This window comes from Rana temporaria, chromosome 1 (genome assembly GCF_905171775.1).
Source record: "Rana temporaria chromosome 1, aRanTem1.1, whole genome shotgun sequence".
NCBI lineage: Eukaryota > Metazoa > Chordata > Amphibia > Anura > Ranidae > Rana > Rana temporaria.
Genome location: NC_053489.1, coordinates 166,661,013 through 166,686,932, shown reverse-complemented (window position 1 = coordinate 166,686,932; position 25,920 = coordinate 166,661,013). Strand labels below are relative to the sequence as shown.

Here is a 25,920-nt window from a genome sequence, read left to right as displayed (position 1 = left end):
TATGTGCCACTTTGTGTTGGTCTATCGCTTAAAATTCCAATAAAATACATTTAAGTTTTTGGTTGTAACACAACAAAATGTGGAAAATTTCAAGGGTTATGAATACTTTTTCAAGGCGCTGTATATTGAAAGCAGACCTGGCCTTGTAATGAAGACTATGCACCTGTAGGTTTCATTCTCGGACAAAAGGGATGCGTCTCATATTTATTATATCTCATTGAATTGTTTGCTCCTGTAGAATGTTTGCAATATGCAGACTTGCCTCTGGCTCAAATTTTCATTCTTAAAAGGGTTGTAAAGGTACAATTTTTATTTTATTTTTTTCCTAAATAGCTTCCTTTACCTTGGTGCAGTCCTTCTTCACTGACCTCACCCTTCAATTTTGCTTTTAAATGTCCTTATTTCTTCTGAGAAATGCACACTTCCTGTTCTTCTGTCTGTAACTCCACACAGTAATGTGAGGCTTTCTCCCTGGTGTGGAGTGTCATGCTCGCCCCCTCCTTTGGACTACAGGAGAGTCGAGACGCTCTACGTTGCAGAGAAAAGAGCTGTGTATTAATGGGCGTCCTGACTCTCCTGTAGTCCCAAGGGAGGGGGCGAGCACGACACTCCACACCAGGGAGAAAGCCTTGCAATACTGTGTGGAGTTACAGACAGAAGAACAGGATGTGAGGATTTCTCAGAAGAAATGAGGACATTTAAAAGCAAAATGGAAGGATGAGGTAAGTGAAGGAAGCTATTTAGGGGAAAAAAATTTACCTTTACAACCCCCGTTAACACTTGTTCATTAACCACTTAACCCCCGGACCATATTGCTGCCCAAAGACCAGAGCACTTTAAACCATTTACTATACAAATGATTGCATGCGTCACCCCTGGACTGTCATAATTGCTTTAGTAAAATATGTCATCTATAAGTTTATGATTTTTTTTAAAAAGAATGGAGAGTGTGTGTGTGTGTGTGTGTGTGTGTGTGTATATATATTTATATATATGTATGTATGTATGTGTGTGTGTATATATATATATATGTATGTATGTGTGTGTGTGTGTATATATATATATATATATATATATGTATGTGTGTGTATATATATATATATATATATGTGTGTGTGTGTGTGTGTGTGTGTGTGTGTATATGTATGTATGTATGTATGTATATATATATATATATATATATATATATATATATATATATATACATACATACATACATACATACATACATACATACATACATACATACATACATACATACATACATACATACATACATACACACATACACACACACACACACACACACACACACACACACACACACACACACACACACACACACACACAGTACAGACCAAAAGTTTGGACACACCTTCTCATTCAAAGAGTTTTCTTTATTTTCATGACTATGAAAATTGTAGATTCACACTGAAGGCATCAAAACTATGAATTAACACATGTGGAATTATACATAACAAAAACGTGTGAAACAACTGAAAATATATTTCATATTCTAGGTTCTTCAAAGTAGCCACCTTTTGCAGCAGACACATCTCTAGAACTGTTAGGAGGAGACTGTGTGAATCAGGCCTTCGTGGTAGAATATCTGCTAGGAAACCACTGCTAAAGAAAGGCAACAAGCAGAAGAGACTTGTTTGGGCTAAAGAACACAAGGAATGGACATTAGACCAGTGGAAATCTGTGCTTTGGTCTGATGAGTCCAAATTTGAGATCTTTGGTTCCAACCCCCGTGTCTTTGTGCGACGCAGAAAAGGTGAACGGATGGACTCTACGTGCCTGGTTCCCACCGTGAAGCATGGAGGAGGTGTGATGGTGTGGGGGTGCTTTGCTGGTGACACTGTTGGGGATTTATTCAAAATTGAAGGAATACTGAACCAGCATGGCTACCACAGCATCTTGCAGCAGCATGCTATTCCATCCGGTTTGCGTTTAGTTGGACCATCATTTATTTTTCAACAGGACAATGACCCCAAACACACCTCCAGGCTGTGTAAGGGCTATTTGACCAAGAAGGAGAGTGATGGGGTGCTGCGCCAGGTGACTACCTCTTGAAGCTCATCAAGAGAATGCCAAGAGTGTGTGCCTAGAATATGAAATATATTTTCAGTTGTTTCACACTTTTTTGTTATGTATAATTCCACATGTGTTAATTCAGAGTTTTGATACCTTCAGTGTGAATCTACAATTTTCATAGTCATGAAAATAAAGAAAACTATATATATATATATATATATATATATATATATATATATATATATATATATATATATATATATATATATATATATATATATTATATATATTATATTTTCAGTTGGTCAACTTTTTATGGGTATGTTGTTGGTCCAAATCATTTGGTGGATGGGGGATTATGGTGTGAAGCTGTTTTTCAGGGGTTTGGCTCAGCCCCTTGGTTCCAGTGAAGGGAACTCTTTAAGGCGTCGGCATACCAAGACATTTTGGACCATTTCATGCTCCCAACTTTGTGGGAACAGTTTGGGGATGACCCCTTTCTGTTACAACATGACTGCGCACCAGTGCACAAAGCAAGGTCGATAAAGAGATATATATATATATATATATATATATATATATATATATATATATATATATATATATATATATATATATATATATATATATATATAATATGACTCTGGGATTAGTGCCTCTCCTTTGCCCAACTAGAGGCCGTTCAATTTCCATCCAGGACACTATCTGCATGGAGTTTGCATGTTCTCCTTGTGCTCGTGTGGGTTTCCTCTGGGTACTGTAGATTCCTCTCATACTCCAATGATATGCTGTGGCAGGTTACATTTGCTGCCGTCTAAAATGCGCCTTAGTATGTGTGCGCAGTGAGATACGGACTGATGTGAAATAGTAGGTAAAGTTCTTTAAAAATTGGCGGCACTATATAAATAACTAACTGTAATAAAATCTATACAATCCGGAACAGGACACAAAGTTTGTTTTGTAGAAATGTTGTGCAGACCCTTTTTTTTTTTTTTTTTTTCTTTACATTTTGCCTTAACCCTTTGTACCTCAGCTTAATTACCTACTTACAGATGAACAGATCATGGAAGATTTAAGAACCTTAAATAAGGTATGGGCTAATTTTAGCTGCGTGTTTCCAGCTGTCCTTATCAGAATACACTATTCTTTTACCTGCAGATACATTTTGGACATGAAAAGTTTTATGGGGTTTTACTATAATTTTACAGTTTTAATTATGTCAGATATAATGCAAATATTCACAAACGCTCCTATACATGTCAAAGCCCATCTCTGGGCAAGCTTAACCACTTGCCGCCTGCCAATGACAGATTGACGGCGGCAAAGTGGTTGTAGAATCCTGACTGGACGTCCTCAGGATTCTGAGCCGCTGCGTGCCCCCGGGGGCGCGCATCGCGGCGATCGTTGTTGCAGGGTGTCAGTCTGACACCCCGCAACACCGATCTCGGTAAAGAGTCTCTCACGGAGACTCTTTACCACGTGATCAGCCGTGTCCAACCACGGCTGATCACGATGTAAACAGGAAGAGCCGTTGATCGGCTCTTCCTCACTCGCGTCTGACAGACGCGAGTAGAGGAGAGCCGATCGGCGGCTCTCCTGACGGGGGGTTCGCACTGATTGTTTATCAGTGCAGCCCCCCCTCGGATCGCCACACTGGACCACCAGGGAAGCCCACCCTGGACCAGGGAAGGGCAAAAAAAAAAAAAAAGGGGCAAAAAAAAAAAAAAATGCCAATCAGTGCCCACAAATGGGCACTGATTGGCAAACATGGGTAAATCGGTGCCGCCCCACAGTGTCCATCAGTGCCACACCAGTGTCCATCAGTGCCACCCCACAGTGCCCATCCATGCCCAGTGCCCACCTATCAGTGCCCATCTGTGCCACCCATGAGTGCCCATCAGTGCCGCCCATGAGTGCCCATCAGTGCCGCCCATCAGTGCCGCATACCAGCGCCGCCAATCAGTGCCACCTCATCTGTGCCCGTCAGTACTACCTCATCGATGTCCATCAGTGCCATCTCATCGGTGCCTATCAGTGCCCGTAATTGAAAGAGAAAACGTACTTATTTACAAAAAAATTAACAGAAAAAACACCGTCATTAAGACCAAGTAAAAAACAAAGTATTTCAAAATTTTTACCACTAAACTCTAAAAGCCCTTGGCAAGAGATGGAACATTTTAGCTTGTCGGTAGCGCCCACCCAAAACCCAAGCATCATGTTTGGGTAGAGGGGACATTTTAAACGTTTTTGTGATACCATAGTACTGGGTTCATTCAGTACAGATTGGTTATTTGGTATCTAATATAGCATAACATTTTACTGTATATGTATTTTTACATTTCTCAGATTGGCTTATATCTTTTTTTTTTTTTTTCTCCTTTTAACAGTTAAAATCGCCTAAAAGACCAGGTAAGTAACTATGACAAGCAAACATGAAAGCACTATAAGCTTGCTAAAGCATACCATTGTTGTTAAAAAGTGATACAAGGCCCACAGGCTGAATCCAGGCCATTTCATGTGGCCCTCGCTCCTCGTCTGCATTTGCAGGAGAGCTCCAGCCTTCCTCTGATCACCTTTCAGACCCTTCCTTTCACGCAATGCATCCAGCTTCTTCCCAGCAGCAGCATACAGAAAGGGGGGTGCACTGTGATGTAAGGGAGAGTGGGGGACTCGACTTCTGATGGTGAGGTGGCTCTTGACCTCTAATGTAAAGGGGAGGGGGATGTGCTGGACATCTAATCTTACAGATACAACCGGCCCTTTTGAGGGCAATCCTAATGCTGATGTGGCCCACGGTAAAATTGAGTTTGACACCCCTGCTTTAAAGCATAAGTGTACAACCTAAACTTATCCTTGTTTTGCTCATGTGCCCTGACTGATCACACCCTCCCCTCCCAAGGGCTTCCACCCCTGGGGGTTGTTTGTATTCAGCATGCATGTTCTTTTTGGCCTGGCTGCGCCTGTGTACTTTGTTTTAAAATGCATTTATACTTTAACTTATTCTTCTACATGCTGAAACATTGTTTAGAGCAGGGCACGACAAATGCCGGTCGCCAGGTCGCCATGGCGACTAGAAATAGCGTCCTGGCGACTTGGCTTGGAAGGTGGGCAAAAAGAAAAAAAAATAATTTTGTGAGCTGGCGCCATCTGGTGGTGAGCCGTTGGTATTACAAGTTATTACCACCAGATGTGTGAGCTGGCGCCATCTGGTGGTGGCCGTTGGTATTACAAGTTAAAGCGGAGGTTCACCCTCAAAATGAACTTTTTAGCTAACCTATCTGTAGCCTTAATAAAGGCTTGTAGCGTTGTCATTTTTCATCGCCTTCCGAAAATATCCGACGGGGACACTCGGCTCTTTACGGCGCCTGCCGTGTAGAGCCGACTGCGCAGGCGCCGTAAAGTGCCGAGTCCCACTCGGATATTTTCGGAAGGCGATGACGCGCACGTCAATCATCTATGCAGAGCTTAGGAACGCCTACTCCCCCGGGGGAGCGAGAACCCGGAAGCCGGGTGAAAACGACAGAAAACCATAAGTACAGACCGAAAAAAAAAAAAAAATAATAATAATTCAGCATACTGTTGATGTCAGCAGTATGCTGGATATTACAGTCTATATTTTTTTTTAGGGTGAACCCCCTCTTTTAAACAGCAATTCTAACGTAATTTTTCACTGCCATCTTCTTCCCTCTAATTAGAACCCCCAAACATTATATATATATATATATATATTTTTTATCCTAACACCCTAGAGAATAAAATGGCGACCGTTTCTTTCTGTCAATACTTTCTGTCACGCCGTATTTGCGCAGTGGTCTTACTTTTTTGGGAAAAAATTACACTTTTTTTTTTATTAAATAAGACACCAGTAAAGTTATCCCCATTTTTTTTAAATATTATGAAAGCTAATGTTACGCCGAGTAAATTCGTACCCAACATGTCACGCTTCAAAATTGCATCCGCTCGTGGAATGCCGACAAACTTTTACCCTTTAAAATCTTCATAGGCAACGTTTAAAAAAAAATCTACAGGTTGCATGTTTTGAGTTACAGAGGAGGTCTAGGGCTAGAATTATTGCTCTCGCTCTAGCAATCGCGGCGATACCTCACATGTGTGGTTTGAACACAGTTTACATATGCGGGCGCTGCTCACGTATATGTGTTCGCTTCTGCGCGCAAGCTCGTCGGGACGGGGTGCGTTTTCTGGCTCCTAACTTTTTTAGCTGGCTCCTAGATTCCAAGCAAATTTGTCAAACCCTGGTTTAGAGGACCCAACTTGAGCATTGTAATTTCATTCAGTTACCTATTTAGTGCTGTGAGCTGCATTTGTCTATGTTTCTATGTTTATTATCTATGTTTCTTCTAAGGTGACCAGCAAGTTAAGCAGGTTAAATGTCATTTGCACAGGTTTATTTTAAACCTCCATAGTTTTGCACCAATTAATTTGTAGTTCTAGTGAATAAAGTTTAAAAATAATTAAAATATAGTTGCTACACTTAGTTGTACAGAGGACTGGTTCCTCCCTAGCAAAGCCTATGACCTCCAGTTATGTTACTGGAGGGTGCTGATATAAATGGTCAATGACATCTTCAAAACCATACTTTCATCCGTTTGTCACATTTGCTTTGTCAGCTTATCTTGTTTCGCTTTGGTGACCAGTCTGTATTGAGAGACTGTACAGTAAAACCTTTGATTGCGAACATAAATTATTCCTGAAACATGCTTGTAATCCAAAGCACTTGTATATCAAAGCAAATTTCCCCATAAGAAATAATAGAAACTCGATTGATTCGTTCCACAACCATTTATTTATAAGTCCTTCAGTTTAAAGTCCATATAAAAACATTATAGCAATGTGAAGGGTTGTATAAGCATAAAATGTCCATCCACAAATGGAAGCCTCCACAAGGGGATTAGAAGCAAAATCCAGCAGGAGCTACAGAGTATAAAAGAGAAGAGAGGCGCCTCTAAGTGTAGCAATATGGTTACATTTAATGAAGGTACAACATTTAGCAACTCAAATGTTTTATGATTAAAAGAGGCACATCTAAGTATGCAGACATCCGAGGTAAAGCTGTCCACATAGACCATCCCCCGCACCACGTGCTCTCACCGCTGTCAGTCTACAATCGTAAACGGGAAGACTACCCTGGAGTAGAGTGATTGAACCGCTCGTGAAGCGCAGCGTGGAAGGGATAAAGTTGATGGCGGTGCAGAGAAAGGTCTATGTGGGACAGCTTTACCTCGGATGCCTGCATACTTGGATGTGCCTCTTTTTTAATCCTCAACCATGTGAGTTTCTAAATGTTGTACCTTCATTAAATGCAACCATATTGCTACACTTAGAGGCTCTTCTCTTTTATGCTCTGTTGTGACTTGACGCTACTTGTTTATCAAGACATCGCTTGAAAACCAAGTCAAAATTTATTTAAAAAAATTAGCTTGTCTTGCAAAACGTTCTCAAACCAAGTTACTCTCAAACCAAGGTTTTACTTCTGTGTATATTTTCTTTGCAGTATCTCCATCAACTCCAGAACATCTTCCAGCTACCCAAACTGAATCTCCTGCCCTGAGGTTTGAAGCTCGGATAGAGGAAGGGAAGCTGTATTATGATAAGAGATGGTAAATATTAATATTCTTTATTGGGATAATTTTCTAATATTGTTCGGAAAACAACAAATTCTTGCTTTTAATGCTAGCTCTAGCTTGTAGTCCTCCAGTTCTGTAGCTGAGGGTCTGTACCTTGATACCCCAGGGATCTTTCTGTAGGGTACCAGGTTTCTGAACTTTTATATAAGGGCTTGTTCACGCTTGACTAAATTTCTATTATAGCATTTGTATGGCGTTGGTATGGGCGTCAGGCAGGCGTCAATGAGCTTTAATATGGGCATTGCGTTTTACAAGCATTAATGAGGAGGTAAAACTGCTCCACAAACACCTATTCCATTACAGTAAATTAACTAATCCTAACGCCCCGCAACTGCATGCCAGAGCATTTATGGGGCATTACCATAGACTTCAATGGGAGGCATTGAAAGACTTCAAACGCCTCCTGACTTGACATTCGGCTTTAATTTTGAAGCGACACAACAATAACGTTTAGTGTGAACAGCACTATGTGATGTTTGTTGTATCTTGTGCATAGGCGTTTGAGGGGCCTTTTTTTTAACGCCTCTCAAACACCTGCTCTTAATGCCAGTGTGAACTCGGCCTAAGTGTGTTAAGACGTTTGGGAGATCATACCCACCCCTCTTTTGTAAAGAGTTAAAAAAAAAAAAAAAAAGTTGAAAGAACTATCTGTGTGTTGCAACAAACTAAATTCAAGTCTGCACTGAAAGTAGCAGTAGGAAGGGGAAAGGGTGACTGCTTTCTGTGGGGAAAAACAGACCATTCATATTTTGGACACTAATTTTGTGCCACATTGTACTGCATAAAGTCCTGGTCCTCCAGCATTCCAAATATTGCATGTTTCCCCACGTCCAGACAGAATCAATGGTAACTATACATTTTTTAAATGGAAAGATGTCCTCATTTTATGATTGGTTATTGATTACAGACCAACAATATGGAAGGTGCCATTGATGACAAGATTTATGCTGTCATCCTTTATTTAATTGAACATTTGAGTGCTGGGCTTTATCAGATTATATATATATATATATATATATATATATATATATATATATATATATATATATATATATATATATATATATATATATATATATATATATATATATATATATATATATATATATATATATAATATTTTTTTTTTATATATATATATATGTAATAAAACATGGATCAGAGCAATAGAGTCTGCACCATCGAAAACAAGTCGGCAATGGCAGATTCTATAGTTCCTGTTTGACAATAAGTTCAATGTAAAGAATGCGAGAAATACTGTTATTTATTTAAATTAATCCCTGTTGAAAGTGATAGTTTATTTTTTGTGTATACCGTCTAAGTTCATATTGGTGGGAATTTGTCATGCTTTTTAGTAATTGGGTTCCTTTTTAAAGAGAAGGGTTATTTTTCTCTTGGTTTTGTCGGTTTCTTTATTAAATTGAACTCCAGGCTGTTTGCTAAACGCATATATGAAAGCTGTTTCACCTGTTAAATGATTTGTATTACTGCTCATTCATTCCTGAGAATTACACAGCCCTTCCACCCGGGATATGTGACTTTTCTCTACTTCAGTTAAAGTGTTGCTAAACCCAGTAATATGAAAAGTTAATCCGCCAACCCCGCCACAGTGCTCACTGCTTATAACTCTTCTTTTTACATTAATATACTGCCACGCTATACCTTTTTGGATGATCTGTATACCACGGTTACATGATAAACTACACAGTTTCTCCAGTGCTGAGAGTTCAGTAAGGAGGAGATTTTCTCTACAGCCTGTATACACCCACATGTGTGATGTCAATATCATGTGACCTGGCTAGCTCTGAGAACAAGTAAATGTTCTCTTCAGCATAAAAGAAACAGCTGAGCATGTGCAGGTTGGCTACTCTGCCTGTGTTAGCTGGCTTTCCCCAGATAGACAGTGTACAGGAGGGGGAGGATCTGTGCATACAGGGAAAAAACAGCCTTTTTACACAATGCAGAGGATTACAACCTTAAGTTCCACAGTGAGTATAACAAGCATGCTATTCTGCATATACAGACTGACTTTACTGTTGCGGGTTTAGTAACACTTTAAGTATGACAACAAGGTCTCGTCCCCCCCCCCCCCGCCTGCCTGTCACTGCACAATGAATGAATGAATGAATGAAAACTTATATAGCGCAGCACATGCAAATTTAATCGCCTCTGGGCGCTTGTTGTTCCTGTCTCCTTTGGTATCAAAAGAGATGAGTCTTGATCTTTCTCCTGAATGCTAAGTGATTCTCCTCCAACCGAATGCTGGTTGGTAAAGCGTTCCATAGTCTAGGCCCTTGGACCGCGAATCTCCTTTCTCCTTTGGACTTGTATCTGGCTTTGGGTATCTGGAGGAAATTTTGATTGGTGGAACGCAGAACGCGATTGGGTTTATGAGCTTTTATTTTTTCGCATAGATAATTGGGAGCATTCCCATAGATACATCTATGCGTTAGACAGAGTGCTTTAAAAGTGATTCTGTCTTTTACTGGTAACCAGTGAAGGGCTCTCAGTGAAGGTGAGATTGATTCCCAGGGTTTTTTCCCAGTCACAAGTCTAAGGGCTCTTTCACACGTCCGTTCAGTTTTTCAGATCAGTTTTTTTTTCATCAGTTGATCCGTTTTTCCATCAGTTTTTCGTCAGTTTTTGCATCAGTTTTTGCATCAGTTTTTGCATCAGTTTTTGCATCAGTTTTTGCATCAGTTTTTCCATCCGTTTTTTCATCCGTTTTTTTTTTTTTTTTTTTGGGGCTTTTTACATAGAAAAACGGATGTTAGCGGAACGGATGATAAACGGATCATCCGTTAACGTCCGTTTTTCGTCCGTTCCGTTTTTTAGACGGAAGAAAAATAGGGTTTTCTTCCGTCCAAAAAAACGGAACTTAACGCAGACGGATGCTAACGGACGTTAGCGGATGCTCATCCGCTAACGGACGCTAGCCCATAGGGAATCATTGCGGTCCGTTAACAGACGTCCAAAAAACGGACGAACGGAACGGACGTGTGAAAGAGCCCTAACGGCCGTATTTTGAACGACTTGTAGACGAGCGATTTGGTACTTGGGGAGTCCGAGGTAAAGGGCATTTGCATAGTCCAATCTTGAGTTTACAATAGCTCCCACCACGACCGCTATGTCTTCCTTGGGAATAAAAGGAGTAAGTCTGCGTAGTAGGCGCAGCAGATGGTGAGATCCGCTGACTACTGACCCTATTTGTGCATCCATTGTCATGTGAGAGTCAAAGATGACCCCGAGACTTTTGACTTTGGCGCTAGGGGTGATGATTTTGCCCAGAATTGGGGTCCAAGTTGTTGTAGGTTGATTCATACGCTTGGCGTGAAACAGGAGAAGTTCTGTTTTCGCTCCGTTGAGTTTAAGATAACTCTTTGTCATCCAGTCCTCTATCAAAGAGAGGCATGTCTCTAGATTGAGGTGATGATCCTTTTTATTGCAAATGCGGAAATATAGTTGCGTGTCGTCTGCATATGAGTGGTAGAGCAGTTTTTGACTGCTAATGATCTCAAAAAGAGGGCGAAGATAGATGTTGACAATGAAGGAGAAGCTGCAGACTTATGAACAGATCTGTCTCTTTGCTGTCTCCTCCTGTCAGCCTGTTCCGTGTTGGCACATAGCTACTGCAGCACAGGTAAATGGCTCCTTTTGCTGCTTCTCTCTTTCCTTCTCGGATCACTCCTGTACAGGGGATTACAAAAGGCTAGTTATATATAATATATATATATATATATGTATGTATGTGTGTACTTTTTAACTGGTGTCTTTGGTGTGGTAATTTGATGCATGTGGGGTCCTCTCTCTAAGGCATTCTCTTGTGAGCCCGGGGTGACTTGATGACATTCCCTTCCCTCCCCCAAGGAAGAAGTGGGTTGAATGTTGCTGGGCATACTTCAACCTGGCAGAGGACCAGCCTCAGATCATGGAGGATACATAGGGCAGTTTTGGAGCACAGGGGGTCCTGTGTGGGAAAAGGGGGACATATAATAAAAAATATTAAACTTGACTACTTGAATAGTCTTTTTAATGATTTTTAACAAACGCATGCATAATCGTGCGCGTGTGTGTGCGTTTTATTTTTCTTATCTGACTTTGTGACATAATAAAGACATTTAGCCACTAGATGCCACTGTTGATACACGTATCGGTGTGTAGGCAAAACTTAGAGAAAATTCTTGGTCTATTCTGCCATATAGAAACAGGTTTATGTCCAGCCGCTGTTTCAGTGATTTAAGATGTGCCTTAAATCCGTTTTTTCTTTTCTCCTCAACCAAACAGATTAGAATATGTTGACTGTATTTTTTTTTTATCTTTTAAATGTTGTAATTTTGTGCAGAATTGCGTTCATCTATTTATTTCTCTACCTTTTTATGTTAAATTTGCTGAAACCGATGTTGAAAATTAGTACACTGTGTGAGGGGTTAGCCCGGCAGCGGGTGTGTGTGTGTGACCCCCCTGGATGGGTTCAGCACACAAAAACAATTAGGCACAGCAGACGGTTGTAGGGAGGAAAACAAAAAGGTGCGGTTTTTATTTGAACTATATACAAAAATAAATGTGACAGAAACAAAAGAAACACAAAAATAAACCCTGGTCACTTGACCGCTCACTAAACACATCAGTGTTTCTAACTAACACCTGGGTACAGCCTAGTGCTGCCCCAGTCCCTAACTCCCTGCTGTTTAAAGTTGTGGTAGTAGTAGCCACACAGGCTTTGTCTCACCGCACAGAGAACACTCCCCAGACTATTCACACAGGTCTGGTTCCAGGTTGGAATATATCTCTTAGCATGCTGGGAGTTTTTGTAGAGGACCCAACGAGCCCACCTGATACAGCTGGGCTCATCAAGTCCTCCCAGCAGGACTCCCAGCACCCCCCCTAGAGGTACAAACTGGCATAAAGCCTGAACCTAGGTGATATATACATTGCATCCTGGATGCAACCAGGGAACTTAACCTGCCTGCTGCCACAACTGTTAATATTTGTGCATTTTTGCTGCAGTTAAATACAAATTTAATGTAAAATCGGTTCCATAAGAGTCGGTGGCAATGAAGCTACTTAATAGAATATAATTCTAGTTCTACAGATCTCTTCATGTGTTTTGCATGCAGTTAAAAATACACAGATGTGACGAGACTTGCAGTTATTTTTAGGAAAACGACTCCTAAATAATATTTCTTGTGTTTCTATCACTGAATCCTTATATTAGCATCTACTGTGTGTTGGTGCTAGTCAACGAAAAATATAAAAGTAACGCCTAAAATATGTAGGAGTTTTGGAAGTGCTCAGTGGTTTGAGAATCGCTTCCTAGCAGTCAAATTTTTTCATTAATTTTGATGCACTTCAAATGAGATCTGTGTCGGTAAGGGGTTAATCTCAAGATTTATAATGACAGAATCTATAATTACACATTCTCACTAAGAAATGGAAATCTGCTCTGCTGGAAAAGTTGGTGAATCGGAGAACATAACAGGAGGTAAACCTGTGTTCTCGAGATGTTATCTCCCTAAATGCCATTAAATTATCTTTTTCTGTCCTAAAGCAAACCTGTACGTTGATCATTGTTAATACAGGTACTTGTACAGCGCTGTCAATTTACCCAGCGCTTTACATATATAATATTTTTTTTCCCTCCACCACTAAAACGAGTAAAAAAAAAAATTGGCTGGAGTTAGGCTTACATTTTGAAGAAGGGAGCAACGTAATAGGGGAGTACGTGCAGCTGAAGAGCAGAACTTACAGCAAAAGCCTGTTACTTTTGCTACATACAGTGGCTAAGTGGTTAGCACTCCCACCTAGTAGCACTCAGGTCACCGGTTAAAATCCCAACCACGACACTGCCTGCCTGGAGTTTGCATGATCTCCCTGTGCCTGTGTGGGGTTCCTCCGGATACTCTGGTTTCCTCTCACACTCCAAACACATGCTGGTAGGTTAATTGTATCCTGTATAAATTGGCCCTAGTGTATGAATGAGAGTTAGGGACCTTAGAATGTAAGCTCCTTGAGGGCAGTGACTGATGTGAATGTAAAAAAGTGTGTTTGTGTTTTTTTTCTTCTTTTTTTCCATGACCCTATCAAGGGCATTATCCCTCACTTTTTTTTTTTTGTAACAACAGTACAAAATATTGCTGTTGTAGTTGTCACCAGGACTGACAGGTATAGACGTCATTAAAGAGGAGTTCCACCCAAATTTGGAACTTCCTCTTAACCCACTCCTCTCCCCCTTACATGCCACATTTGGCATGTAATTTTTTTTGGGGGGGAGTGGGGGCTTCAGCACGAGTGGGACTTCCTGTCCCACTTCCTCCTTCCTGTAGGCGACTAAGCTTAATCGCCTTCAGGAAGTGGCTGCTGTAGGCGATCGCCTAGGACACGTCACAGGTCCTAGGCGATCTCCTGGCCAATTACACGGCGCGGCGCCGGGCCACGCCGCTCGCGCATGCGCAGTGCCGCTCGCGCATGCGCAGTGGGTGCCCGGCCGTGAAGCCGAAAGCTGTCACGGCCGGGTGCCCACACTGAAAATGAAGACGCCGGCCGGGGAGGGGGGGAGAGGAGCGGAGCCCCGGCCGGCGCGTCGCTGGAGCAGGTAAGTGCCTGTTTATTAAAAGCCAGCAGCTACACTTTTTGTTGCTGCTGACTTTTAATAAACATACAAATAGCTGGAACTCCCCTTTAAAAACCATCTTAGAATTTGTAACCCCTCTTACTCTGCTAAAAATCGTTTTTTGTATCCACATAAACAATAAAAAGAAGCTCATATTGCACACCACTATTTAAGTCTCAAAATCAAGTTGGGTGCATGGCAGCAGGGGCACCGCCTCAAGTACAAGATACAAGCACCATAAACTGACAAGTAATATGAATTGTGCAAGTTCTGTGCGAGCGTCTCCACAAGAACATCTTTCTTGGTGTGTGTGATAGGGGATTATTGTGCGTTAAACGAAGGCCACGCAGGCGCAGTGTGGCGGCTAGTAGAGTTGGTGTATTTGGGTTGACGACGTGCATCAGAAAGACGTTCTCGTGCCTGCGCATGTGCAGTACACCCGGTTGGAACTTTTGTTAGAACGCCGACTGCAGTTGCATGACAAAGGTACATGAGGCTGCAGATGGGCACTGATGAGACAGGTGGGAACAGTGAGGCTGCAGATGGGCATTGTTGACCCTCTTTTTTTTCACTTAGAGTAGCTGCTGCATTTCCCACACTAGGCTTATACTCGAGTCAATCCGTTTTCCCAGGTTTTTTTTTTGTGGTAAAATTGGGTGCCTCGGCTTATACTCGAGTGTATATACGGTAGCTTTGAAAATGTAGTAGTAGTAGTATTATACAGGACTTTTATAGAGCCAACCGTTTGCACAGTGCTTCACAAAATGAAGGCAGACAGTACAATACAATTTAGTACAAGAGGAATCGGAGGGCTACACTTCAGCTTCTGTAAGAAAAGATGTAAGGCTCAAGATTGCTCTGATATCCGGTTAATCTTAACAAGGACCGATATGTTTACTGTTAAAGATTTTCCAAGCTTTATCCTCTTGTATCCCAACCAGAAATCTATGAGGAAGAATAGAGAGTGTGTGGGAGAGTCCCTCTTGTCCCCTCGGGCAGAGCATGTTCCCTTTCGGGGTGTCTGGGGGGACTTCCTTGTCATCTGGTGTATAGATACGTAGAATAGAATATATGAAATATATTGTAATATTAATTATTTAAAAAGATACTCCTTTTTTTTTTTTGTGTAAAAATCAATTGTTTTAATATTATAAGTAGATATGAATTTTCACAGAAACAATATAACTTTTGAACTATTTTAATATGATATAACCATCTGTACATTGTATTGTAATACTATTTTTTACATTTTTTTGTTTTTTTGTTTTTTTTGTTATGACTCTATTCTGATGAAAATAAATTTGAATGAAAAAAAAAAGATTGCTCTGATAGCACATCAACAGGCCACACAGAAAACCAGGAAGTGGATCTGACAAAGTTGGCGCCTAATGATATCACTGGAGATAGTGATTTTCATTGCCCAAATAAATTGCAGAATCTATGAAAACGCACTAAATACTCGCATCAACTAGCATCAAAAAGAGCTTAAAATCATAAATGCAGGTGCAAAAGTGTGAGCCTACCCATAGTGCTGTTAACCACTTAAGACCCAGACCAATATGCAGGTTAAGGACCTTGCCCCTTTTTGCGATTCGGCACTGCGTTGCTTTAACTGACAATTGCGCGATCGTGCGACGTGGCTCCCAAACAAAATTTGCGTCCTTTTTTTCCCATAAATAGAGCTTTCTTTTGGTGGTATTTGATCACCTCCTGCGGTTTTTATTTTTTGCGCTATAAACAAAAATAGAGCGACAATTTTGAAAAAAAAAAATAGGGGATAGTTTTATGGCATTTTTTTATTTAATATACATTTTTTATTTTATTTTTTTCATGACTGCGACATTATGGCGGACACATCGGACAATTTTGACACATTTTTGGGACCCTTGTCATTTTCACAGCAAAAAGTGCTATAAAAATGTATTGATTACTGTGGGAAAGAAAGACAATTGCAGTTTAGGAGTTGACCACTAGGGGGTGTTGTAGGGGTTAAGTGTGACCTCATATGTGTTTCTAACTGTAGGGGGGCGGGGCTGGACGTGTGGCGTCATTGATCGTCTTTCCCTATATCAGGGAACAGACAATCAATGACGGTGCCACTGTGAAGAACGGGGAAGGTGTGTTTACACACACCTCTCTCCGTTCTTCAGCTCCTGTGCCCAGCCGTGCCATTCTGCCGACGTATATGTGCAGGAGGCGGTCCTTAAGTGGTTAAAGCAGACATTGTATCAAAATACAAGGTACCATAATTTAGTAGACCACCTATCAAAAATGCAAAGCACCATATTATTAGATGCTTTCTACTCCTAAGCCCATTTCTGTGTTTTCTTTTCTATTTGTTAGTTCATGCACTTTTCATCATACTCCATTATTGTTTACGACTCATTTTTATTCCATATATTGCTGAAGAAAAAAGAAAACGTTCCTAAGGGCGTGATCTTGATGCCTAAGCACAGTTTTGCAACTTTGTTGGTAAAACCATACATATCACAACTACTTTGTGCATGCACGTGGATTATACTTTTTTTTTTTTCAGGACAAACTGGGCTTTTATTTGTTCGTAAAAGGTTATGGATATCTCCCTATTATTATTATTATTATTATTATTATTAATAATAATAATAATAATAATAATAATAATAATGGAAAACCACAGATGTTTGTTTGTACCCATAGTACAGCCCAGAAGCAATCGTGTGCATTTTTCTTTTTTTTTCTTTTTGTCCTACCTAAAACTCACTGATGCTAATGGGGGGGAAAAATAAATCCTGCCCAAAATATACTGACCCTAACCTATAACCCCTGCTTGACCCAAACACCAACACTGGCACTAACCTAGATCAAACCTGGATACTTTTTTTTATTTTTTATTTATGCATTTACTCTCTGCAAGGAAAGAGATGCTCTTTGAGTCCATTCACAGAGAGACACGGGGCAGCCTTCACTGTGACTGGTCACTGTAGTAACCAATTGGAGGCTACCACAGCGGTCAGGTGACCCAGAATCAGGAGGCCCCGGTCCCGTTCATTGGTATGGGGTCCAGGGCTCTCAGGGAGACCTGGTCTCTCTGCTGTGGGCACGCTGTGTGGTGCGCTCCAAGCACAAAGGGATATACGCAAATATGCGGCCCCACAGAAAAAAGCCCAGTGCAGTGGGGCCACCTATGTGTTACGTCAGCAGGAAGGGGTAAGGCCCCTTTCACATGTGCGGACCGTATGTCCGCATTTTCATCCATCCGTTGCGGATGAAAACCAGACATATATTGGTCCCTAGGTGATTGCGGGTGTCAGCGGATGACCATCCGCTGACACCCGTAATCACCCGCCTCCGCAAAGCTCCGATTTTTTTTTTGGACGGAAGAAAATCCTATTTTTCTTCCGTCTGGCGGATCGGATCGGGTGAACACGGACATACGATTCGTGTTCATCCAATCCCCCCATAGGGGAGAGCGGAGGAAAGACAGGGCGGTCCCTGCACAGTGTGCGGGGACCGCCCTGTCAGCCGACGGCTCAGTGGGGATTTTACGGAGGATCCCCGCTGAGCTTTACGGACACACGGAGGCGGATCATTACTGATCCGCCCTGTGTGAAAGGGCCCTTAAAGGGTCTAAATTCAAAGCTGCTTTTTTCTGATATTGGTATACGAAGAGTAGAAGTGAAAATCTGGTTACTGGGGCCCAACACAGCTTTTATTTTGGACTTGGGAAACGCTTATCTGTACAATGCAAAATATTGTTCTCAGATACTTAGCTGTATAATGTTTTGATATTTTATCGGCGTTTGTAAACGGGTCATGTTGCTGATAAGGCACGGTCTACAAACAGCTGAGACCGTTCACCATCTAAATGTCCATGTTTCATTCAGGAAACTTGTATAAATCTGTTTGTTTCTTTCTTTTCTGTCCATTTAGGGACACAGAAAATCATGAGTTGTTGGGTCATACTATTACCTGCAAAAGGATTGGACCTTGTTAAACAAACATTTTAACCCCTCTTCTGCCCAACATCCCTCAGTTTTCTGCTAGTGCCCTTTGACGGTGGAGTGTGTGTGTGTGTGTGTGTGTGTGTGTGTGTGTGTGTGTGTGTGTGTGTGTGTTTTTTTTCTTCAGCTCCGCTATCAAAAGCCTTTTTTTTTTTTTCTTCAGTCAAGATTCTTTTCCACATCTCTACCTAGCTTTGGTGTGCCATACCTGGACCCTGCATTGCAGCGCCAACCTGGAAGTGACTTTTTGTGCTGGGCTCCACGTTGGGCACTTTCCAGACCCCATTAAGGTAGCAAGTCGGCCAGAGCCATTGGCCTCAGTGCTTGCCCAGTCTCTGAAGACTCCCTCTGAGGGCAGGCCAATTGGGTACCTGGTAACCCCTCAGTGTCCCCCCTGACCAGTGGATTCCCTGACCTGTTCAGTCAACTGGGGCCAGCTTTGATTTTCCTCTGTCCTAGCAGGGCTCTGCATCCACAGCGTTGTCCCTACATTCCTGGTACTTCTCAGGATGATGGCTGCTGTGTCTTGGGCTCATTTCTCTGGTACCCTTTCCTACTAGGGAATTGTGTCAAGTTGTGGATTTTTTTTCCTCCCTCTTTTTTTTTTGTTCCACATGTTTTTGATGGGTTCACGTTGAGCAGCTCCCTGCTTGGTCCATGGTTCAACGTTCCCTCCATGTTGAGTCACTCCTCCCTGATGGGTGGCCATTTTTTTTCCGGGTCTTGGGCAGCCTGTTGTGACACTGGATGAAGCCAAACCCTTGTTTTGAGTGTTGGTCCTTCAGGCAGCTCTTAAGTTGACCATACAGTATACCATTTTCTTGCTCCATTTCCTTTCAGATTTACCTTCAGCTATGTAGTTCTAGGGCCTGCCTGATTGCATACTAATGAAAAGTGTTTAGGTTTGACTTCCATATTATATGGTTTTGGTAAATCCAAAAGCAAATGAAATAAGAAAATGTTATAATTTTATGGCCAGCCTTGGGCTATAGGTAGTCCAGTTTTTGTTTTTTGTTTTGCACCGGTTAGTGGTTGTTAGGTTTTTGTCCACTCTTCAGGTGAACTGCATAGCATATGATTTCCTGTCAAAGGTCCCAACTTCTCTGTTTATGATCATGCTCTTGGTACTGCTTGCTACATACAAAGGCATGCTAGTTAGAGGGGTTGGCCTACAGCGTGATTTTCTTTATTTTTTTTGTTTATTGCTAGTGTCCAATCCTCTTGTAAGTGGCAATGTAAACTGACAATATGACTTCTTATGTCCCTCAGTAGACTCCAAAAAAGGATTATGTGGTGCATCCAAAAATCCTGTTTTTTTGTTTGTTTTTTTATATTCAGATGGTAGTGTAACTCGCATTATAAAAATGCTGGATTTAGTACTTTCTTGCACTTCACCAGTAAAAGAGGATGTTGCTAAATGCATTGTTTAAAAAAGCCACTGGCAACATTCACAATTATGTTTAGTACGGAAACCTTTGTAACAACCCTTCAGAGCCTTCATTAAATGCGTATAATCATTAGAGATTAATTCGGAAAAAAGTGTAGCGCTAGAGTATGACAAAATATCTAATAACAAATATCTAATAACAAATATCAAAAATTAAATAGTAAACATCACCATATGTGTAGAACATAGTGAAGAAAACTCATACGAAGACAACGTATATAAACAAAGTCCATATAGAGTCCAATTGATAAGTGATTAAGCTCTTTCTAGTACTGACCACTAGAAAGAAAGTTGTGATAGAAAAACCAAAAGTGAAAAAGTCCAATTAATGAGTAAGTGAACCCATTCTGATAGTGACTACTTGAAAGAAGAATTTGATAGGAGATCCACCACCGTATGTCATAAGGCTTACCGGAAAGATTGAACCCAGATGAGCATGTACCCACTAGGTCAATCAAACTTTGAGAGTCAATACACCATGGGGGGGGGGGGGGGGGTGTGTCACAGGAGCCTCAAATACTGGGAGATCTCGATGGAACCTCAGGTTTGTTAATCGAAGGGACTCAAACAGGAAATCCAATAGTAATAAAGACACAGCAAAGATGGACTCCCAATCATGTGTCATATATTATGGCATCCAACCAATTAGAATATGTAAAAGAAGAAACGTAGGGGCGCACATTGCATAATTCTGTAAGATATCTCACAGCATTTATTAAAAAGAAAAAAACTCACATTTGCAGTTTCCAGATCTGGAACGCATGTGACGACTTCCGGTACGGCGCGGCTCTGTATATCCTGGAACGCATGCATAGTGTCTCTCTGTACAGCAACATAGATATAGGATTTGGCTCCCTGCTTGGTGAAGTTTGAGCTATATGGTGAGTTCCTCCAATGTACAATTCGTCATGTATTTGTTTTCTGGAGGCATTATTGCTTTGAGCGAGACACTCTCCTGCCATTTGCGGTTTTTTAAACCACAACGAGGCTTGAACCGCACGCCATAGACTCCATCTTGGCAAACCCGGAAGTGGTGAGTCATGACTGCTGCTTTCCCATTGGAGCCATGATTTGTCTATGGGGGTTCTTTTATGTATTTAAGGTTACTTGTAACAGTGTATCAGTACCCCAGATGATGTTCTTTTGAACGAAACATGCCGGGAAGGACTACTGATGCCACTGTTACCCTGATTTTATGAGTGCTTTTATATTGCTGCAAATGTGAGTTTTTTTTTTCTTATCTTTAAATAAATGCTACGAGATATCTTACAGAATTATGCTATGTGCGCCCCTACTTTTCTTTTACATATTCTATTGGTTGGATGCCATAATATGACACATGATTGGGAGCCCATCTTTGCTGTGTCTTTATTACTATTGGATTTCCTGTTTGAGTCCCTTGGATTAACAAACCTGAGGTTCCATCGAGATCTCCCAGTATTTGAGGCTCCTGTGACACCCCCCCCCCCCATGGTGTATTGACTCTCATAAAGTTTGATTGACCTAGTTGGGTACATGCTCATCTAGGTTCAATCTTTCCGGTAAGCCTTATGACATACGGTGGTGGATCGCCTATCAAATTCTTCTTTCAAGTAGTCACTATCAGAATGGGTTCACTTACTCATTAATTGGACTTTTTCACTTTTGGTTTTTCTATCACAACTTTCTTTCTAGTGGTCAGTACTAGAAAGAGTTTAATCACTTATCAATTGGACTCTATATGGACTTTGTTTATATATGTTGTCTTCGTATGAGTTTTCTTCACTATGGTGTACACATATGGTGATGTTTACTATTTAATTTTTGATATTTGTTATTAGATAGTTTGTCATACTCCTAGCACTACACTTTTTTTCTGAATTTATACTGCATTTTTTATTTATTTTGCTGTGTTGGCTGCTGCACTTTATTTTGGAGATAGCACAGTATATTCATTTTATTATTAGAGATTAATGAAACCATTTACTAATTTATTCTTGCTAAATATTTGCAGGTAGCTTTGCCACTATAGTTATTCTGAAAATGCCAGCAAAAAACTTCTTCTAATTCTACAGGGCCTGCTTTTCTTAGAAGAAAACAAATAAAAGATGCTTTGAAACTAGTAGGCATAACTAGACCATTATTTTACTGAATCAATCAGTACTATAATTCTTTGTTTCTTTCCTTTTTAGGTATCACAAGAGTCAAGCAATATACCTAGAATCAAAGGACAATACCAAAATCAGCTGTGTGATCAGTTCAGTTGGAACTAATGAGGTACATGTACAGTGGAGAATAGCATTTAATTTAGGTTATCAGCCACATAGGGAGTGCATTGTTTTTATGAGATGACTCCATAGGTTTGTGCTATAAGGAACAGAATGTAGAACCATCGTATTGCACTGGTAAGCAGCAAAAAAAGCCAATGAATGTTTTAGGAAAATATGGCCTCTCTCATGTACAAGCAGTATATGACCTAAAAAGTACATGTGTTTGGAAGTGTCCATATTTTTTTATTACAATATTGTGGACCTTTACTTGCTGCTTTTGCTTTACTTCCCAATGGTTGTGCTTTTTGCTTTATTTGCAATGCAATTCAGTTGCTTGATTCGGTTAAATATTGCACACCCTGTTTGGCTGTATCTTATCTTATCTTAACATTTGTAATCCTATATTCCAGGCTAACTGCTAAACATAGGTGAAAACCTATATGGGAACTTTTTTACCTGCTAAAGGATTTGTAAATTGGTTCAAACAGTCTCAGCCAAATGGTGGATCTTGGTTAGTGACCTGATATTTTCTGATGCAGTAAAGCAATAGAGTTTGGTCACCTCCCTGTCCCAAGCCTGTGACTACACAATTGGGAACCAAGGACTTTGCAAATTTTGCCAAAAATTCTGAATGGTGTAATCGGCAACGAAAGAATCTCTGCCTCTTTGAGGGCTGCCATATTTGATAATTGTTGAATTCCCGTCTGGGTGTGACGGCAACTGTCACAGATATTTCTTAAGGTCAGAATTGACACCGCAGATGGTGAGAAACCTGTGGTGGCTGCTGCCATGTGCGTATAAATGTATAACTGGAAATTTACCCTGGGATTAATTGGCTCCACCAAATTTTTTTTCTCTTACTATTTGAGGCTTGTGTTTTTTACATTATAATTTTTTTTAGATTTTTTTGTCATTCAAGACATTGTTTTTTAACCCTTTCATTGCTGTTGATGGGTTAAGCTCTCAGCGTTCTGGATATGTAGCTGTCAGATACTGGCAGGTTGAGGACGGGTAAGCAGTAGTTCAAGTACTGTGTACTAAGGCAGAGTGTAGTGGAGACATTAAGAGTCTAATGCACCCTTTAAGTCTTCATAAAGTGAACCTGTCAGCTCCTTTCATCGCTTCTCCTTCTCACAGTCTCTAAGATTTGCTTTACATTGGACTGCAAGAAGCAGATGCCAGGTCAAATTCGAGTACTTACACTGCCTGCATTTAAAAGTACATTTTTTTTTTTTATTTATTTTTTTTACCTTCATGCATTTAATGCATGAAGGTAAAAAACCTTCTGTGTGCAGCAGCCCCCCTAATACTTACCTGAGCCCCATTCTCGATCCAGCATGGCCAGGAGTACTTTGCCTCTCTGGAGACTCGCACTCCTGATTGGCTTTTGACAGCAGCAAGAGCCATTGGCTTCTGCTGCTGTTAATCACAGCCAATGAGCCAGTCAGGAGATGGAGACGGAGGGGGCGGGGCTGAGCCACAGCTCCGTGTAAATGGACACACAGAGCAGCGGGTCAGTTTGGGTGCCCCATAGCAAGCTGCTTGCTGTGGGGGCACTTGGCAGGAGGGAGCGGTCAGGAATGCCGATGTGGGACCCAAGAAGAAGAGGATCAGGGCTGCTTTTTAAAAAAACATTACACAGAGCAAGTAAGTATAATGTGTTTTTATTTTTAAATAAAAAAACACTTTATTATCACTTAAATGATGTGTTAATGCATTCATACTGTAATGTTTGAGATTGTTAGTTATTAGACTGCAAATTGGGTGCTTTCTCAATTTACAATGGAAGTATGTTTAATTATTGAATGTAATGTTTTTTTAGTTCCTTAATTTAGAAAAATATCCTACCTTGTATTCATATCAAGTTTCTTTTTCTCTTTTTTTTTTATTTTTTTTAATATTTTTTTTTATTATATTCACTAAACTTTTTTTTGACAGATTTGGGTGAGGAAAAGCATTGACAGCACAAAGATGAGGATCTACCTAGGCCAGCTACAGAGGGGCTTGTTTGTTATCCGGAGGCGTTCCGCTGCATAAAACCTACTGGTCTCACCAGTCTTCTAATGTGACCGTTCCTTTATGACACATCATCTTTCATCAGGATGACAGTTGGCAACACTGACCTGCACAGACTGAAATGCAAACTATGATCAGTGAACATTACCTTGTATAGTGAGATTTTCAAATCCTTTTTAGTGTCGGTGGTACTGAAGACTTGTGGTGATAGACTATTCAATTATTCTTCAGTATATCTTGACCTGAAGATTATTTTTTTGGGGATTCTAGTATTGAGCTGAACAAAGAGTCAACTGCATCTTCTGCGAAGAGAATTGTTTCACAAAATCTCAGTGCTGCTGCATAAAGTAGTTCTTTTTTTTTTTTTTGCCAACTCCTCACAAAGCTCAAAGTGACTATAACGTATTACATTTTTTTTTTTTAACTTGTTTTGTTGTAACTTTATTATGATGTTTATGTTTTACTAAAGCAGCTGCTTTTAGATGCAGAATAAAAGGCAGGGAATAAGATCTTAGATATTATTCATTATACATTTCATTGTTGCAACCAGTGCATCTTGCTCATTTGTATTTTAGGTTTGGTGATGGCGGTTTTTAAAATCACCCAAACGACCAAACTGATAAATTTATAATTCAAGTAAGATACGATCTCAGGAATTTTTGTGGAAAAATTGGTTCTTTGTATTCCTCTGCTTCTATTAGTTGTCAATGTATTATTGTAAATCTTATCTCAAGCTGCTTTAAAATGTATTCATTTTAAAATTTTCAGTGTTTACGTGTTTATTATGTACTAAAAAAGGACCATAAAAAGATTTTAAATTTATTTGTGTTCATTTTAAGGATGATAAACCTTCTGCTGGCACATGAGGTTGCCTTTGCATATCTTCAAGTACCCTGTATGTGCCTGGTAGCCCTAAGACCCAGTATGCTCTATCATATGAATACCAACTTTAGTTTCTGAAGTTGAATTTGGGTACCAGAAGTTATTTAATTTTTTATTACATTTTTTGCTCCATCACTACGATTGGCCTACTGACCAATAGCGGGGTTCACAGGGTTGTAGTGTGGATCAAAGTTCAGATAAAAAAAAAATCCAATATTTGACAATGGAGTGCCTGAATTTCAAGTGATTCTCAGACACTCTGCAAGATATATGTAAGTATGGACTTTTCCAGGTGCCTGCTTATCATGCATGCTGATGTTTTATTAGCTTTGAATTGAACACAGGTGAATGTTAAAGGGTCACTAAAGGAATTTTTTTTTTTTGCTGAAATGACTGTTTACACAGGGTATAGAGACATAATAGTTAACTGATTCCTTTTAAAAATTATTAAAAATAGATAAAAACCAATCATATAATGTACCTACAGTTTAGTTTCGTTTTTGCTGTTGTTTCCTGGTTCTCTGATGTACAGAGCCAGAGAGCCAATAGAGGGCAGTGAAGGTTTTGCAAAACGAAACTGGATTGGTGCTGAGGAGTTTTAGACACACAGTAATCACACCTCCTTTATTAGTCACCACAGTGAGAAATCTCCCAGTACTGTGGTGATCAGGAAACGGACAACCAGGAAGTGTCCAGAACAGAGAGGAATTACAGCAACATCAAAGCAAAAACGAACAATGAGGACATGAAACCAGGACTGCAGTAGGGTAAAGGAAGCTATTTAGCTAAAAAAAATTCCTTTAGTGACCCTTTAAGGGTTTAGCAGCACTTAAAAAGTTTTCATATGCGGGCGCTACTCACATATATTTTACTCTGTCCTTATTTTCCTATTACAAGGAATGTAAGAAAAAACCATAACAGGACCTCCTTAAATATAATATTTGGGGTCAAAAAGACCTCAGATCTCGTATTTACACTAAAATGCAATAATAAAATGGTAGCCAGTGGCTGCCATAACAATGATATTCCTCTTCAAATTGCCGACTTATATCGG

General features: G+C 40.4%; 1 protein-coding gene across 5 annotated transcripts in view; it reads left to right on the top strand.

Annotated features, from left to right (window-relative positions):
- The window catches only part of SUDS3 (SDS3 homolog, SIN3A corepressor complex component), a 62,140-nt gene extending 37,392 nt beyond the window's left edge, over positions 1-24,748 (top strand). For all 5 annotated transcript variants that reach the window (XM_040345690.1, XM_040345673.1, XM_040345681.1 and 2 more), the window contains 5 exons: positions 3,066-3,127; positions 4,425-4,446; positions 7,550-7,655; positions 21,891-21,975; positions 23,907-24,748. In XM_040345690.1, the coding sequence (XP_040201624.1) occupies positions 3,066-3,127; positions 4,425-4,446; positions 7,550-7,655; positions 21,891-21,975; positions 23,907-24,005 (374 nt within the window). In that variant the 3' untranslated portion in view covers positions 24,006-24,748. The remainder of the gene's footprint in view (positions 1-3,065; positions 3,128-4,424; positions 4,447-7,549; positions 7,656-21,890; positions 21,976-23,906) is intronic.
- Positions 24,749-25,920: the final 1,172 nt, after the last annotated feature.